The 13,912-nt window shown below is 48.9% G+C and overlaps 1 protein-coding gene across 6 annotated transcripts in view; it reads right to left on the bottom strand.

The window, feature by feature from the left end:
• Cib2 (calcium and integrin binding family member 2) overlaps positions 1-9,465 on the bottom strand; it is a 16,782-nt gene extending 7,317 nt beyond the window's left edge. The window contains exons 1-3 of one of the 6 annotated variants that reach the window (XM_028783321.1): positions 9,277-9,351; positions 3,932-3,966; positions 2,390-2,505 (exon numbers count right to left, since the gene is read on the bottom strand). In XM_028783321.1, coding sequence (XP_028639154.1) covers positions 2,390-2,439 — 50 coding nt within the window. In that variant the 5' untranslated portion in view covers positions 2,440-2,505; positions 3,932-3,966; positions 9,277-9,351. Of the gene's footprint in view, positions 1-2,389; positions 2,613-3,931; positions 3,967-4,435; positions 4,513-5,603; positions 5,643-9,276 lie in introns of those variants that run through there. The other 5 variants (XM_028783320.1, XM_028783324.1, XM_028783318.1 and 2 more) reach the window with 5 other exon arrangements.
• Between the last annotated feature and the right edge of the window lie 4,447 nt (positions 9,466-13,912).

The raw sequence follows: 13,912 nt of genomic DNA, 5'->3' as shown, positions 1-13,912 counted from the left end.
AAGGGAAGGGAAGGGAAGGGAAGGGAAGGGAAAGGAAAGGAAAGGAACAAAACACGTGCAGCCATGCACACAAATGCATACACAAATACGCATATATATATTAACAACCTGGCATCAGACTGTAGCTATTTCTACACTCCTATTTGCCTGCTAGCCTGCCAATGATGCCCCAGAAGAGGTGGGCATGGCATCAAGCTGTGGGTGCTCCCTAAAGTGAGGAACCAGGTTCTGCCCTAGTATATTGTTCTAAAACAACTAGGGCCTAGAGGTGACTCTGGTTAAGAGCATGTTCTCTTCCATAGGCGTGTTACTGTCCCAACACTCACAGAAAGCAGCACATAAAGCCATGACTCCAACTCCAAGGGATCTGACATCTCTGACCTCCTCAGGCATATACGCATGCATTGCATGTACACAAAACACACACAAACACACACACTTAAAAATACATATATACATACATACATACATACATACAAACATACATACATACATACATGAAGCTGGAGCGAAGGTTTGGCAGTTAAGAACACTCGTTGCTCTTGCTGAGGACCTGGGTTCAGTTCTCAGCACCCACACTACGGCTCATAAGACCTGTGACTCTAACTCTAGGGCATCCAACATCCTCCTCTGATCCCCTCTGCTGATGTCTGCAGGCACCAGGCATGTATGTGGTACATATGCAGGGAAAAAAACACTCAATGCATATAAAACAAAAGAAATAAATCTTTTAAAACATTAAAAATTTAGAAAGTAAAATAACTAGAATGATGCTGGGAATTTTAAAGGAACTCCATGAAGAATCTGAAAACCCAAATTACTGTGGGAGGAAAATCATCGAAAGAAAGAAAGAAAGAGAGAAAGAAAGAAAGAAAGAAAGAAAGAGAGAAGAGAAAGAAAGTGAGAAAGAGAGAGAGAGAGAGAGAGAGAGAGAGAGAGAGAGAGAAAGAATCTACATCTCTGTCACTTCTTCCCTCAATGAAGAGCACCAGGTTAAGAAAGATGTCTACATCTGTGTCCTGTCATAACCCTGAGAACCAGAAATGACAACTGTGCCACTCTGGCTGCGTGAAAGCGGATATGGAAGCCCATGGGTGTTTCTAGAAGTTCACAGAGCCCTTCTGACCACTGAGGAGGCTGACGCAGGAAGAAGAGTTCAAGTTCAAAGCCAGCCTGAGCTATACAGGGTGACTCCATCTCAAAAACAAACACCAACTAACGAACAAGAAAAACCAACAAAGCCCAACCCCAAAAATCAATAAATAATAAATAAACAAAGAGAGGAAGGGGAAGGGAGACTGGTAAAGAGAGGGAGAGGGGGAGACAAAACCGAACTCTCATCCCGGAGCCCAAAGAATGAAACAGAGGAACTGCAAAGGTTTGAGACCAGCCAACTCCCTATAGCGAGATCTTGTCTTAACCACCTGCCTCCTGTGCTCCCCACCACCGTAAGAAAACACAGACAGACAGACAGACAGACAGGGGACACTGGCACCAGACCAAGATGAGTCGAATTATTATGAAATGTATTATGAAATGTAGCCTATGATATGCAGCGTTTGGAATCATTAGGAGAAAGAAGGATTCCTCTGAAAAGTCATAAACGAATAGCCCACATGAATGCCTGGCTCTCACAGTGGGGTTTACATATATTACATTTTTAGAAGAGAAAGAATTAAATTAAATTTTCAAATTTATTTGCCAACATTTACACACAGAAAGATGTTTACGCGGTACATTTGTTTGGTGATCCTGCTGGGACTGGGAGCAGTTATTTCTGCAGCACTGACCCAGGGGTTGTCCCACTTCCTTTACTCATGGTGCAGGTTGGCCCTGCAGGCAGTTAAGTTTCAGACACCTCGTATATAATAAAGATAAATAAAAAGTAATTAAAACAGATTACAGACATTTTTTTAAAGGTTAAGAAAATAAATAATAAAGCAATCACTTGGCAGATTCCTCAGGGTGTCAACTGGACAAGCTTGTCTTTGGCTGGAGGGGACAGGATTCCTGTCCACTTGTTCAGGAACCAAGCGTCACTGAGGACAAAGAAGCTAAAGGTCTAAGCCCTTACCCACAGGAAGCGTGGAAGGGGGTGGGAGGGGGTGGGGTGGGCTGCCCACCCACCCCCGTGCTGGGATGGAAGGGCTATGTCTAGAGGGGACTGGGGTCTACAGGGCTTGTGGGTAGGGGGAGCAGTTGGACAGGGATCACGGTTATCTGTGATCGGAAACACACTGACAGAAGAACCTCCGGCTCAGGTTTCCTCCCTGCCATCTGGTCAGTACTCAGGGTGCAGCTTACCAAGGAGACAAGCAGCTGGCAGGTAGGGAAGGAGGGGGGCACACCAATGGAGGCAGGGTCTGGCCAGGCTGGCTCTACCACTGACCTGCTGGACATTGCTGGTCGTCTTTGTTCCTTATCATCTCTGGACCTCATTGAGATGTGAGCAGTGGAGAGGGGCTGGCCTGACAGGGCTGCAGGGGTCAGTGAAGTGGGCCTCTGCTGGGATTGAAACCCAGAAACAAGACAGGAAACTGCTCAGGCAGGGTGTCCAGATACCTGGGAGGTTCCTTCACCCATGAGGGGACCTGACACTTGTTCTTTCTCTACTGTGGAAATAAAAAGGCCAGGGATGTCAAGACCCAGGGACCTTTACCTAAGTGCCCTTTATTTTCCAGAGACATCTTCAAAGGCCTGTCAGACCAGCCCCAACTCTTGGCCTGGTATTGAGCCATTCTTTTCTAAGGATAACTTTGCTGATCTCACAGAGATCAGGGGACATGAAAAGGAGACACTGGACTGCGCCTTTCTCTCTGCATTTTGCCAGCCAGGAACACCCTCCTGTGTCCAGTCCTCCCATCCCTCATCACTGGTGGCCAAAAGGCACCATGGCCAGGTGCCAGGCATGGATAGAGACATCTGAATTCTTCCCCAGATGGGAGCTAGTTACTTTGACTGGCTTTAAGAGTATTATAAGTGCTGGGGTGGCAGGGAATTGGATCAGAATAGAAACTTCATGAGCCTCAGAGCACAAGCAGCCCAGAACCAGCATGTATAAAGCTGGGGCTAAGGGGGTTGAAAGCACCTCAATAGCCTCAATAAAGGATTCCTGTGGATTTCCTACTGAAAAGAGGGCTTGTCCCAAGAACTCTGGAAGGTCAGAGTCAGTACCAGAAATCCTCACTGAGGACACATTCAGGAGAGTTCCAGTGGTCAGGTACTGCACTTTTGACTACTGCCTCTTGATAGTGGAACCAGAACCCCAGAAAGTGAGGCTCCAGAGGGTCAAACCTCGCTGAGGTCATAGAGCTCCGGGGCTGGGGATGTGGGAGGAGAGCTCAGGCCTGAGACCCAGTCTTGGGGGCTCTGAACCCCTAAGAGGTAAAAAGGGGGTAGCCTGTGTCCACCCAAGTGACAAGGTAGAATGGTAGGCTGGAAGAGGAGTACTGTCCACACAGAGTGATCAAGGGAGTGAAAAAAACACCAGCACAACTCTCTAGGGAGGCTGCACCAGGCTGTAGCCCCAGCCTGAGCATCGATCTCCAGGGAAACTGATCCTGAGACTTTGCTGGCTTTTAGTGACACCGGATAGCCTAGGTAGAGGGGGCCAACAATGGCTGCAGGTTTCGTAGCATCCTGTAATAGCTGCTCACTGGTCTGAGACTGGCAACATTGCAATCTCTCCTGTTCAGGATCTCCACCTTAGGTCACAAGGAGAGGGGCTATCCTGGAGACCTCTTGCAAATAGCTCAGGCATGATGGGTAAGCCTTTGGCTTTTGGACATCCCAGGAGTGACAGACATTGAAGCCAGAGGATTATTAGAGCCTCTAGCTTAAAAGATGGGGGTCCCTATGGTACCAGGTCCCAAATGACCCCACTCCTACCACAGCCCTAGCCCCAAAGAGATAGACAAGAAGCCATACTTACTTGAGGATGTCCTTCTTATTGAAGAAAGTGCAGTCCTGTGGAGGGAATACACAAATGGTGTTCTCTTAGAACCCTTACAGCTTTGGTGCCCCATCCAACAGTCCTGGACCCAAAGCAAAAAAGTGCCTACTACTCCCCATTTGTCCTCCAGAGGGACAGCCAATTCTAGGTCCAGAAGATGCTTCCAAAAACTTTTGATCCACGGCCCCTGCCAACTGGGCCCAGGACAGTGAAGCATAGGTGGGGTGGGGCTGGGTGGCACTCTTGAGGGTAGTCAGCAAAGAGGAACACAAGTGGCCACAGTAGATTTCAAGGCCAAGGGGATACATTGTGGGAGATCAGAGGGGTAGCCAATAGACAATTCTAGAGACCACTATAAAGAGGAACAGCAGGGTGCCTCGGCACACCACCAGAGGCACTGAGAATACAGTATCATGTGGGCAGGCAGGGTAAAGTGGATGTCCTAAAGAGCTGTGGGTAGCAGTCCTGAGTTTGGGAACTTACAGTTCCGGACATATGATCTGTGGTGTTAGGACAAGGGATATCACACCGAGGGGGCGTAGAAAGATGGAGGGCCTGACGTATGGGGGCAGAACCTAGAAGAGGGGAGTGGACAGGTAGCATCTGGACTCTGTAAGGACCTTCTGGCTGGCTGAAGTACATCTGTTCATGGCCTAGTCTTAGATAATAGTTACTATGTCAGGTCAAGGAGAGAGGAAGTGAAAGTGGCCCAACAGGACTTAAAATGTCACCAATGCAGGGCTTTTCCATTTACCTCCTGCTGTCTAGATCTTCTGCCTCTGCCCACTGTTGTAGCATGAAGGAAGAAAGCCTCAGACTCTGCAGAGCCCAGAGCCCACAGGGCCTTCTGGGGCCTTATGCTAAGCAGAACTGCTCTGATTAGGGGGCGTATGGACACAGCCCAGGGTGCACCAACAGCCAGGCTGGCTCTGGAAGACCTGGAGCTGCTAGACACCAGGCTGGTAGAATTGCACATTGAGGTGGGCCAAAGAGGACACACACTGTATGTGCACAGTAGCTAGGGTTTTCCTTGCTGCCTCTGTGTAGGCAAAGAAGGAAGATGGGTGCAATTTCCAGGTTCCCACGAAGCCCAGCGAATCTGTCTTTCCAAGCTATCTGCTGTCAACTGGGAGACAGATGAAGACTCCATGTGGCTGTGCCCATCACAGAAACACAGGGGGTTTTCCTAGAGGGCTCAACTTTGCTTTTGGCAATGTCTCCTCTGTAGTAGTCAGGAAAAGCTCAGAAGCAGCAACCCCACCCTGATCCAATGTAGACAGAAAACTCCCTGTCTGCCAGAGCTAAGAGTCAGGTAGGCTGAGGGCATATGGGCTAGTTCCTCAGCTGTTCTCAGAGACCAAGAACAGGCAGCAAAGGCAGCCTGACAAAGCTTCCTAGAAACATTCTTCCTATCTACAGGGCTAGCTCTGCCATCTGAAGGAATCTGTGGAAGGGGCTGAGGGCTCTGCTAACTAACCTGGAAGCCCCATCACAGAACTGGAATAGGGGAGAGGGAGTCCTGCCTCCAGTCTCTCTGTGTTCCTCCTACATATATTCAAAGTTCCTCCTACATATACAGACCCCTCAAGAGAGCTGCTTGCAAAAGCACTTTTCCCATGTATCCTGGCTACCTTAGCACAACTAGACTCACCTTCTGGACATTGTTCTTTAAGGAACGGTACCCAAGTCATAGCAGCAGCCTCCTGGGAATACGGTAGAAATGCAGACTCTTAAACTCTGGGTAGGAAGGTATATTTTAAAAGCATCCCCCAGTGTGCGGATTCCTACTAGCAAGAGAACATTCCCAGGGCAGGCCATCTGAGGAGCAGTTTAAAATACCTGGGCCTTGCCACCTCTCAGACCAATGACATGTGACATCCCTGTGTCCTCCCAGGCATCAATGGCCTTTAGAGCCACTCAACCCTTCTAAACAGGCCTGTAATCCCAACTACTTAGAAGGCTAAGGAAGGAGGGTCACAGGTTCAAGACCTGCCTTGACTACTGAGTAAAATACTGTCTGAAAATGTAGTAAGTGAACAGAAGACCAGGCATGGAGATATACGTCGACGGTAATGGAGTGCCTAGCATACAGAAAGCTTTAGGTTCAATCCCCCAGGGCTCCCACTTCAGCCCATCACTCAGTGATTCTAAAGTTCAGCCCAGGCTGAGAACCACCTCACAACCAGGACACAATTACCATGCGCCTTGCATGAGGGACTCTAATTGCCAATTTCATTTCATCTTTGGCACCATCCTGGTGCTATTTCCCTGTCTTACAGATGTGAAAACTGTCTCGGGGGGTTGGACTGGGGGAATTGGGGTCAGGATTCTGTAAGCACCAAATAGGCCAGGCTGGGATCTTCTAGTTACTAGTAGAAGCCTGGAAGTAATTTCCAAAATTTAATTCTGCCTCCAATGTATGTGCCACCAATTCGCCCTCCTCTCTAGCGCTTCCAAAGCCTTCCCTCCCCTCTCAACTCAAGAGCTCTGTCTGCCACCTGCTCCTTATCTACTTGGCCTGCCTACAGCAGTGGTCAAGAGCCAAGCCGCTATCTGTGCCGTGTAAAGGAGACAGGATGCCTGTCTGGCTCTGCTTGCCCAGCCTGGGAATGGCCCTACCATTCACCAAACGGCTGGAGGTCAGGCTCCAGAATGGCCTGAGTTGATCCCCATGACAGCGTTGTGACTTACATAAGCCTAGCTGGATTAGGAAGAATTCCCACCACAGGAGTGGAACCTGGGCCCAAAAGAGAACATCAACTTGTTAACTCCCACAGCGTCAACTGCCCAACTACAACTTGAACCCAGGACTTCAGAATCCCTATATGGAGTTCTTTGCCCTCCTTGAACTCTATGATAGACATGTTTGTCTTCCTTCCTTCCCTCTTTCCTTCCTTCCTTCCTTCCTTCCTTTTTCCTCACAAGCCTCTTCTTTCATAGAAAACGCTTCACAGGAAGAGAGAAGTGCAGACAGCAGCATTGCCTGGTAGGAACCATTCAGTGGCCAGAGAAAGGCCTGGAAAGGGATGTGTTTCATGGGTCCACTGTGCACTCCCAGGGTGAGGTCAAGGAACCCTTCCTGGAGATGTGAGGCCTTGACAGCCTGCTGCTGAGAAGCTGAGACAACAGCGCCAGCTTGACTGGAAGCCCTCCCTGAAGGGTGCCTTGGGCTTGAAGTAAGAAATGAAGGGGGGGGGGGGGCGGGAGAGATGATGGCTCAGTGGTTAGGAGCAGTTGCTGCCTTTACACAACACCTGGGTTGAATTCCCAATACCCAGACAGTGGTTTACAACCATCTGTAACTCAAGTCCCAGGGACCTATTGTCCTCTTCTGGCCTCCATGGGCAACGGTCACACACAGGGTCACATACATACATGAAAATACTAACACCTAAAATGAATAAATGTAATTTAAAAGGAAGGAAGGAAGAAAGTCATAGACCAGCTGAACCCAGACCTGACTAGGATGAGCCCTGTTCTGCTGTTCAGTCATCCCGAGACACCAGAATGACCTGGAGAGAAGGTGACTGTACCTAGTTTAGAAAGCTCCCTGCTAGAGCTGGGCACAGTGTTTATGTCTGTTATTCATCCAGGTCCAGTGGATGGCTTCTTAGGGTTTCCTAAAGGAGCCTGGCTTTTACACAGTCAATCCAACTACAGTGAGGCATATGCTATCTTTTGAAAGACAGATGAAGGAAGGAGGGACAAGTAAGTGGGGGATGGAAAGAGAGAACGAAGAGAAGAGGGACAAAAGACCACAAGGCTGTGGCAGGAGGGGAGGACGCGCCATTAGACCTCTGTCCCTAGGAGACTTTGGAGGGCTGGTCAGGGTCATGTTCTTGAGATAGACAGGGGATCTCAAGGTGAGATGCAAAGTAGGTGGAGTCTTACATGGGGCTTGTTCTTAACTGAAGACATGGGCTGAAGCAAAGAGCTGGACTGGCTGGAGGGATGCAGAGGCTTCTGGGGAGGGCAGTGGGCCCTGTGTAGGCACGAGAGAGGAAGAGAGAATGGGTGTGCCATGCACATAAGTGGCCAGGGTAGTAGCTGAAACTCTGGGCAGGGGCATCTGGAGAGCAGGAAGTGGAGCATCTCGCCTCAGGGAGGGAAGACCATCAGACTGTGAAGTTCCAGGAATCCCAGAGTTACTTGGAAAAGGGAATATAACTCTGGGGCCCTCACCCAGCCCCGGATGGCCATACCAGAGAGCCAGAGGAAAGGAGATGTGGGGCTCTCATGTTTCCTGGCTCTCCTTTCCCTGGCAGGGTCTAGCTGGGCCCTGGCAAAGGATCAGAACTCAACACTGGACTGAGTCTGAGTAGTAACCCAATGCTACGCTGGTCTGAATGGGGATGCAGGCTCCCCACCCTCCCCAGACCACTCTTCTCTCCTGGGTTTGAGCTGTTTGCCGGAATCTATTGCCACTTAAAATGCCTCCTTCCAGAACTTTCTGGGCAAAAATCCTGACTTCCCAAGGCCCTGTGCAAGCTGTGCACTGTTTCTGAAGCTTCCAGTCAAAGCAAGAGCTATTGCCCTCCCCTGTCCACTAGGGCCTTCCTCAATACATATTCTATCACTTGGGTCACACTGGAGGTAACTGCTCCATGCTAACTGAACATTCACGGAGGTTGCACATATCTAAGGTAGGAATATACGTGACATAACACTCCTAACCAATCTGTTTAGAGGATACTAAGAAGACTTCACAACAGTGCCTTGAAAGATGGGAGACATTACATGGTAAGCTAAGGCAGCTGAGCAAGACTCTGGACCACCCAAGAGCTAAGGTTTCCTCCCATACCTACAGAAAAGTTTTCACATGGCTGGGGCCTTGTCCACTGATATGGACAGCTAACTCTGAACTTGGAAGAATCTGGGGTGAAAGGGGTACTAGGATCACGAAGTAGGTTAGGAGATGTGGGTATGTAGCCTCCTTCCTCCAGTTATAACAGATAAACGACACACCCCAACTACCTGTAACTACATTTGGGGCCTCTTGTCCTCCCCCTACTCCAAGACCTTTTTGGGATGAGGGTCATGCCCAGTGGGCTGAGAGGAATGGCTGGGGTTCAGCCTGGGAGAGCAGGAAGGTCAATAAGAAAGAGAAGAGAGGGTGAGTGAGACGCATCTGACAGAATACTCTAACTGGAATGCTCTCACATTCCCGGGCCTGGGAAACTGAGGCTCATGGAGGGGAAGTCACCCAAGGTGACGCTGCACGCTGAAGGCAGCGGCAGGCTTTGAACCTCGGTGAGTCTGCTTTTGCGAGGCCTGGGAAAAGGACAGAAAGGAAGACTACAGGGGCCGCGGCGCGCCGGCTTTACCTGGTAGTTGTCGAGCTGCTCTTCAGTGAAGATGGTCTGCTTGTTCCCCATGGTGACCGCGGGGGTATGAGTGGCCGCGGCGTCGTCTCTCGCCCTTTCGAGTGCTGCTTCCCATCGGCGGGTTCTGGAGCCCCGAGCCCGGCGCCCGCGGCCCTTGCCAGCCCGGGAGCGGGCAGCGTCGCCAGCCTAGCCTGGCCCGCTCCTAGGTCCCGCAGTTCAGTGGGAGGGGTGCAGGGGCTGGGAGGGGAAGGCGGGGTCTGAGTCGGGGGCGGGCCTAAGTCGGGGCGGAGCCGGAGGGCGGGGCCGGAGGCGAGATTGGGGCGGGGCGCCGACTGGGGAAAGGAGGCGGGGCCTTAGACCTGTTTTGAGCGATCCGGGAGGTGACTTCTCCCTGGGGACAGAGGCGTGCTCATTTTTTGCTGCTGCAGCACACTGGGATGGCCAAGCGGTGGCCTCGGAGGGCCGTCTGACTCCTGGACACTGAATATGCCTCCTGTTCCAACCAGCACTCTGAGTGGCAGCCCGGGTCGGTCCTGGTGATTGTGAGCCAGAAAATCCCATGGATTAGTGTGGTAGAACAGTCACAATCCTCCCGCCTCTGATCCTAGACTGAGAATAGATGTGTTATTGAGCTTGCGGGATCACCTGTCAGATCCATCCTCAAAAAGCCGGTTTCGAAGGCCAGACTGAAAGTTGAAAACAGCCGGGCGGTGGTGGCGCACGCCTTTAATCCCAGCACTCTGGAGGCAGAGGCAGGCGGATTTCTGAGTTCGAGGCCAGCCTGGTCTACAGAGTGAGTTCCAGGACAGCCAAAGCTACACAGAGAAACCCTGTCTCGAAAAAAAAAAAAAAAAATTGAAAACAATAAAAGAAAATGGATTGGCCGGGCGGTGGTGGCGCACGCCTTTAATCCCAGCACTCGGGAGGCAGAGGCAGGCGGATTTCTGAGTTCGAGGCCAGCCTGGTCTACAGAGTGAGTTCCAGGACAGCCAGGACTATACAGAGAAACCCTGTCTCAAAAAACCAAAAAAAAAAAAAAAAAATGGATTCAAGGTGACCACACTAGGAAGAGGAACAAAAAGACTCAGGAAACCCCGAAGTCTGACTCTGGGGTCCTAAACTGAGATCAAAGTTTAAACTGAGGGCTAAGGATATGCTCATCTAAGGTGTCCTGGTCAAGATATGGTCCTGGTCACCACTGACCCAACATTGTTTGCAGTCTCTTTCTGGGAGTCAGAAGCAGGTGGATCTCTATGAGTTCCAGGCCACCCTGATCTACATAGTGAGCTCTAAGTTAACCAGGTATATATAGTAAGACATTGAATAAAAACAAAACAAACAAACAAAGAAAAACACAGAAAAAGAAGGGAGAAACAATTCCTTTCCAAGAGACGAGTCTCCCCTTGCTGATGTATAATGCATTTTCCTTCCCCCAGGATGAGATTTCTGTGGAAATTCTCATCTTTTTGAGGTCCATCATTTCAACAATCTGATAGGCAGATAGAGAAATGTGAGTGTCTCTTTAGAATCTCTGCATTTCTCCAGGCTGGTTACAAGAGGATCCAGATAGGACCTGCTTCTACAACCTGTGCTGACCTTGGACAAGCACTTCGTTACCAGCCGATTCCAGAGGAGCAGGCCTGAGACAAGGTCCTCTGAAATCCTCTTGGAGGGTGGAGATGGGGCTGCCATAGAATGTCCTAAAATATTCAGAAGACCCTGGGCTCCATCTCCAGCAGGAAAAAGAAGAAATAGGGGCGGAATCAGGGGTTGGGGGCGGGGTAGTGTAAAAACTTCAAGCCTAGCAAGCACCTGACCTTTAACCTAGAGTATGGAAGCATCTCAGGAGGAGGAAAGGACATGCTTGGCTTCCTTTGCTACTTGAGAAAATCCAAATAACTTACTACATTCAGAGAAATGTGTCACAAACCAGAAAGTTTTCTTGGGATTTTAATTAAATGTATTGTAAGAGAAATAAAACCCTTTGAGAGTATCAGTCTGAAACTGAACACTAATTTGTTATAAAAACAAATTTAGGGCAGACAAACATACAGGTTTATTCACTGTATAGTCAACTGGGCATGGAAATCTTTATTAAAAAAAACAAAAAACAAAACAAAACAAACAAACAAACAAACAAAAACCCAAGCCAGATGTGGTGGCATACACTTATAATCCCAGCACTTGGGAGGCACAGGCAGGCAGCCTGGTCTACAGAGTGAGTTCCAGGACAGCCAGAGCTACATAAAGAAATCCTGTCTCAAAAACCAAAACCCAAATAGATATATTGACACTTGCTGTTTGTTTTTTTTTTTGTTTTTTTTTTTTTTTCTTCAGAGAGCTCGGGTTTGGTTTACCCCTCATCCACAGGGCATCCCACAGTTGTCTGTAACTCTATCAGGAATCTAATGGTCTGGATGCCCTCTTCTGGCCTCTGTGGGTACTGGATGCATGCAGTACACAGACATACATCCAGGCAAATACTCATACCATAAAATAACTGTTGAAAAAAGGAAACATAGATGACTGCAGACTCTACCTCAGCAGAGGAATGGGCTCTGGTAACAATAGGTTATACTACCCAGTTGGTTCAAGACATTAAGGAAAGTAACCAGATCAGCCCCTGTAGCCACTCTGCTAAGTGAGGCCTTCAAGAGATTTAATAATACAGGCAGGGCAAAATGAGGCTGACCAACGGCTTCCTAAATGATTGGCTATCTTCAGCCGCCCCATCAAGGTGGAAAAAGCCCTCTCAGAAACATGGAAGTTCAGGAGTCCTGGCAACCCTGGGGCCTACCAGTGGTCCACTAGGAAAGCTACTAGCAATGGGATTGTTTTTACTGTCTATTCTTGGGGCAACCAGACTGCATGAAACCTGAGTCACAGGCTCCTGGTGGCCCTGCTGGAAGGTAAATCCATCACAGGTTGCCAAAGCTGAGATTAGCTACATGAATGTGGTTTCCTGTAATCCCAGCACTAGAGACACAGAGGCAGGAAGATCAGAAGTTTGAGATTTTCCTTAGCTACTCAGCTGTTTCAAGGCAACCTGAAGTACATGAGTTCTGTTATCTCAGAAAACAAAATATAGTAACTAAAAGTAATTAGCTGGGGAGTAGTGTAGTGGCAGAGAGAGCTAGCCTAGCATGCATGAGGCCCTGGGTTCAGTCCCTAACACCACAAAAACAAACAAACAAACAAAACCTATACACCAATATTGCTCAGTTTTGCCTAGCTTACATCACTTTGGGGGCCATGAGTCACTGTTCTTCTACTCTTAATTTTTTTTTTAAGATTTTTTTTGTTTGTTTTTCGAGACAGGATTTCTCTGTGTAGCCCTGGCTCTGTGTGTGTGTGTGTGTGTGTGTGTGTGTGTGTGTGTGTTTAAAGGTGTTAGAAAAGAAAAATATAGCTGTGAAACAGAGGAGGAGAAGAAAGCTCGTAAGATTCTTCCCTGCTTGGGGACTTCGTGCCCTTGTCTTGCTGTAACTCCACATAGCTCAGAAAAGCTCTGAACATCAAAGACAGAACTCAATATAAGAAGAACCTTCCCAATTGAGGAAGCCTGAAACTCACTTAGAGGGAATAAAATAGGCATAAGAAGCAGATGGAGGGAGGGAACTGGGAGAGGGATGGGGAGGGATTCAGGATCAGGTATGGAGAAGGGCAGGAGAGACGCCTAGAGGGCCATGAAAATGAATGGAAATCTACAACTGATGGGGGTGGGGACATCTCCAGGATGAGGCAGAGGCCTGGGACAAGGTAGGCACCCAAGAATCAATGGAGATGACCTTAGCTGTAACTTACTACATTAGGGAGATGGAACTTAAAGAGGCCACCTCCTGTAGCCAGGAAGGAACCCCAGTGGAGGGATATAGACACCAAACCACTCACAAAAATTTTAACCCCAAATTTATCCAATCTACTAAAAATGCAGGTATGGGGGATGGAGCAGAGACTGAGGGAATGGCCAACCAATAATCAGTCCAACCTGAGTCCCATTCTATGGGCAAGCAGCAATCCCTGACACTATTATTGATAGTATGTTATGTTTGCTTCCTCTGAGAGGCTCCACCCAGCAGCTGACTCAGACAGATACAGACACCCACAGCCAAACATTGGGTAGAGCTTGGGGACTCTTACGGAAGAATAGGAAGAAGGATTCCAGGGCCTCAAAGGGAATAGGAACTCCACAGGAAGACCAACACAGTCAACTAACCTGGACCCTTGGGACTCTCAGAGGCTGAACCACCCACCAACCAAAGAACATATCTAGGCCTCCCCACACATATGTAGCAGCCGTGTAGCTTGGTCTTCATGTAGTTCAACTGGAATGGGGGTTATACCAAAAGCTGATGTCCGTACATAGGATATGTTTTTCTAGCTGGACTGCCTTGTCTGGCCTCAGTGGAAGAGGAAGCACCTAGCATCACAGAGACTTGAAGTCCCATGGGGAGGGGTGGGGAAGGCCAATACCTGAGAGGTGTACCCACTCAGAGGAGAAGGGGAGGAGGGGATGGGAAAAGATTTTTGGAGAGAGTGACCAGGAGTGGGAGCAGTGAGTGGGATGTGAAATAGATAAGTAAAAAATAATATTTTTTTAAAAGGGGCCTTCAAAGTGTACCTTGTTTCTTAGGCT

Source organism: Grammomys surdaster, unplaced genomic scaffold, assembly GCF_004785775.1.
Source record: "Grammomys surdaster isolate TR1022 unplaced genomic scaffold, NIH_TR_1.0 1057, whole genome shotgun sequence".
In the NCBI taxonomy this organism is placed as follows: domain Eukaryota; kingdom Metazoa; phylum Chordata; class Mammalia; order Rodentia; family Muridae; genus Grammomys; species Grammomys surdaster.
Note: the sequence above shows the minus strand (reverse complement) of the source record. Positions and strands in the feature narration are given on the sequence as shown.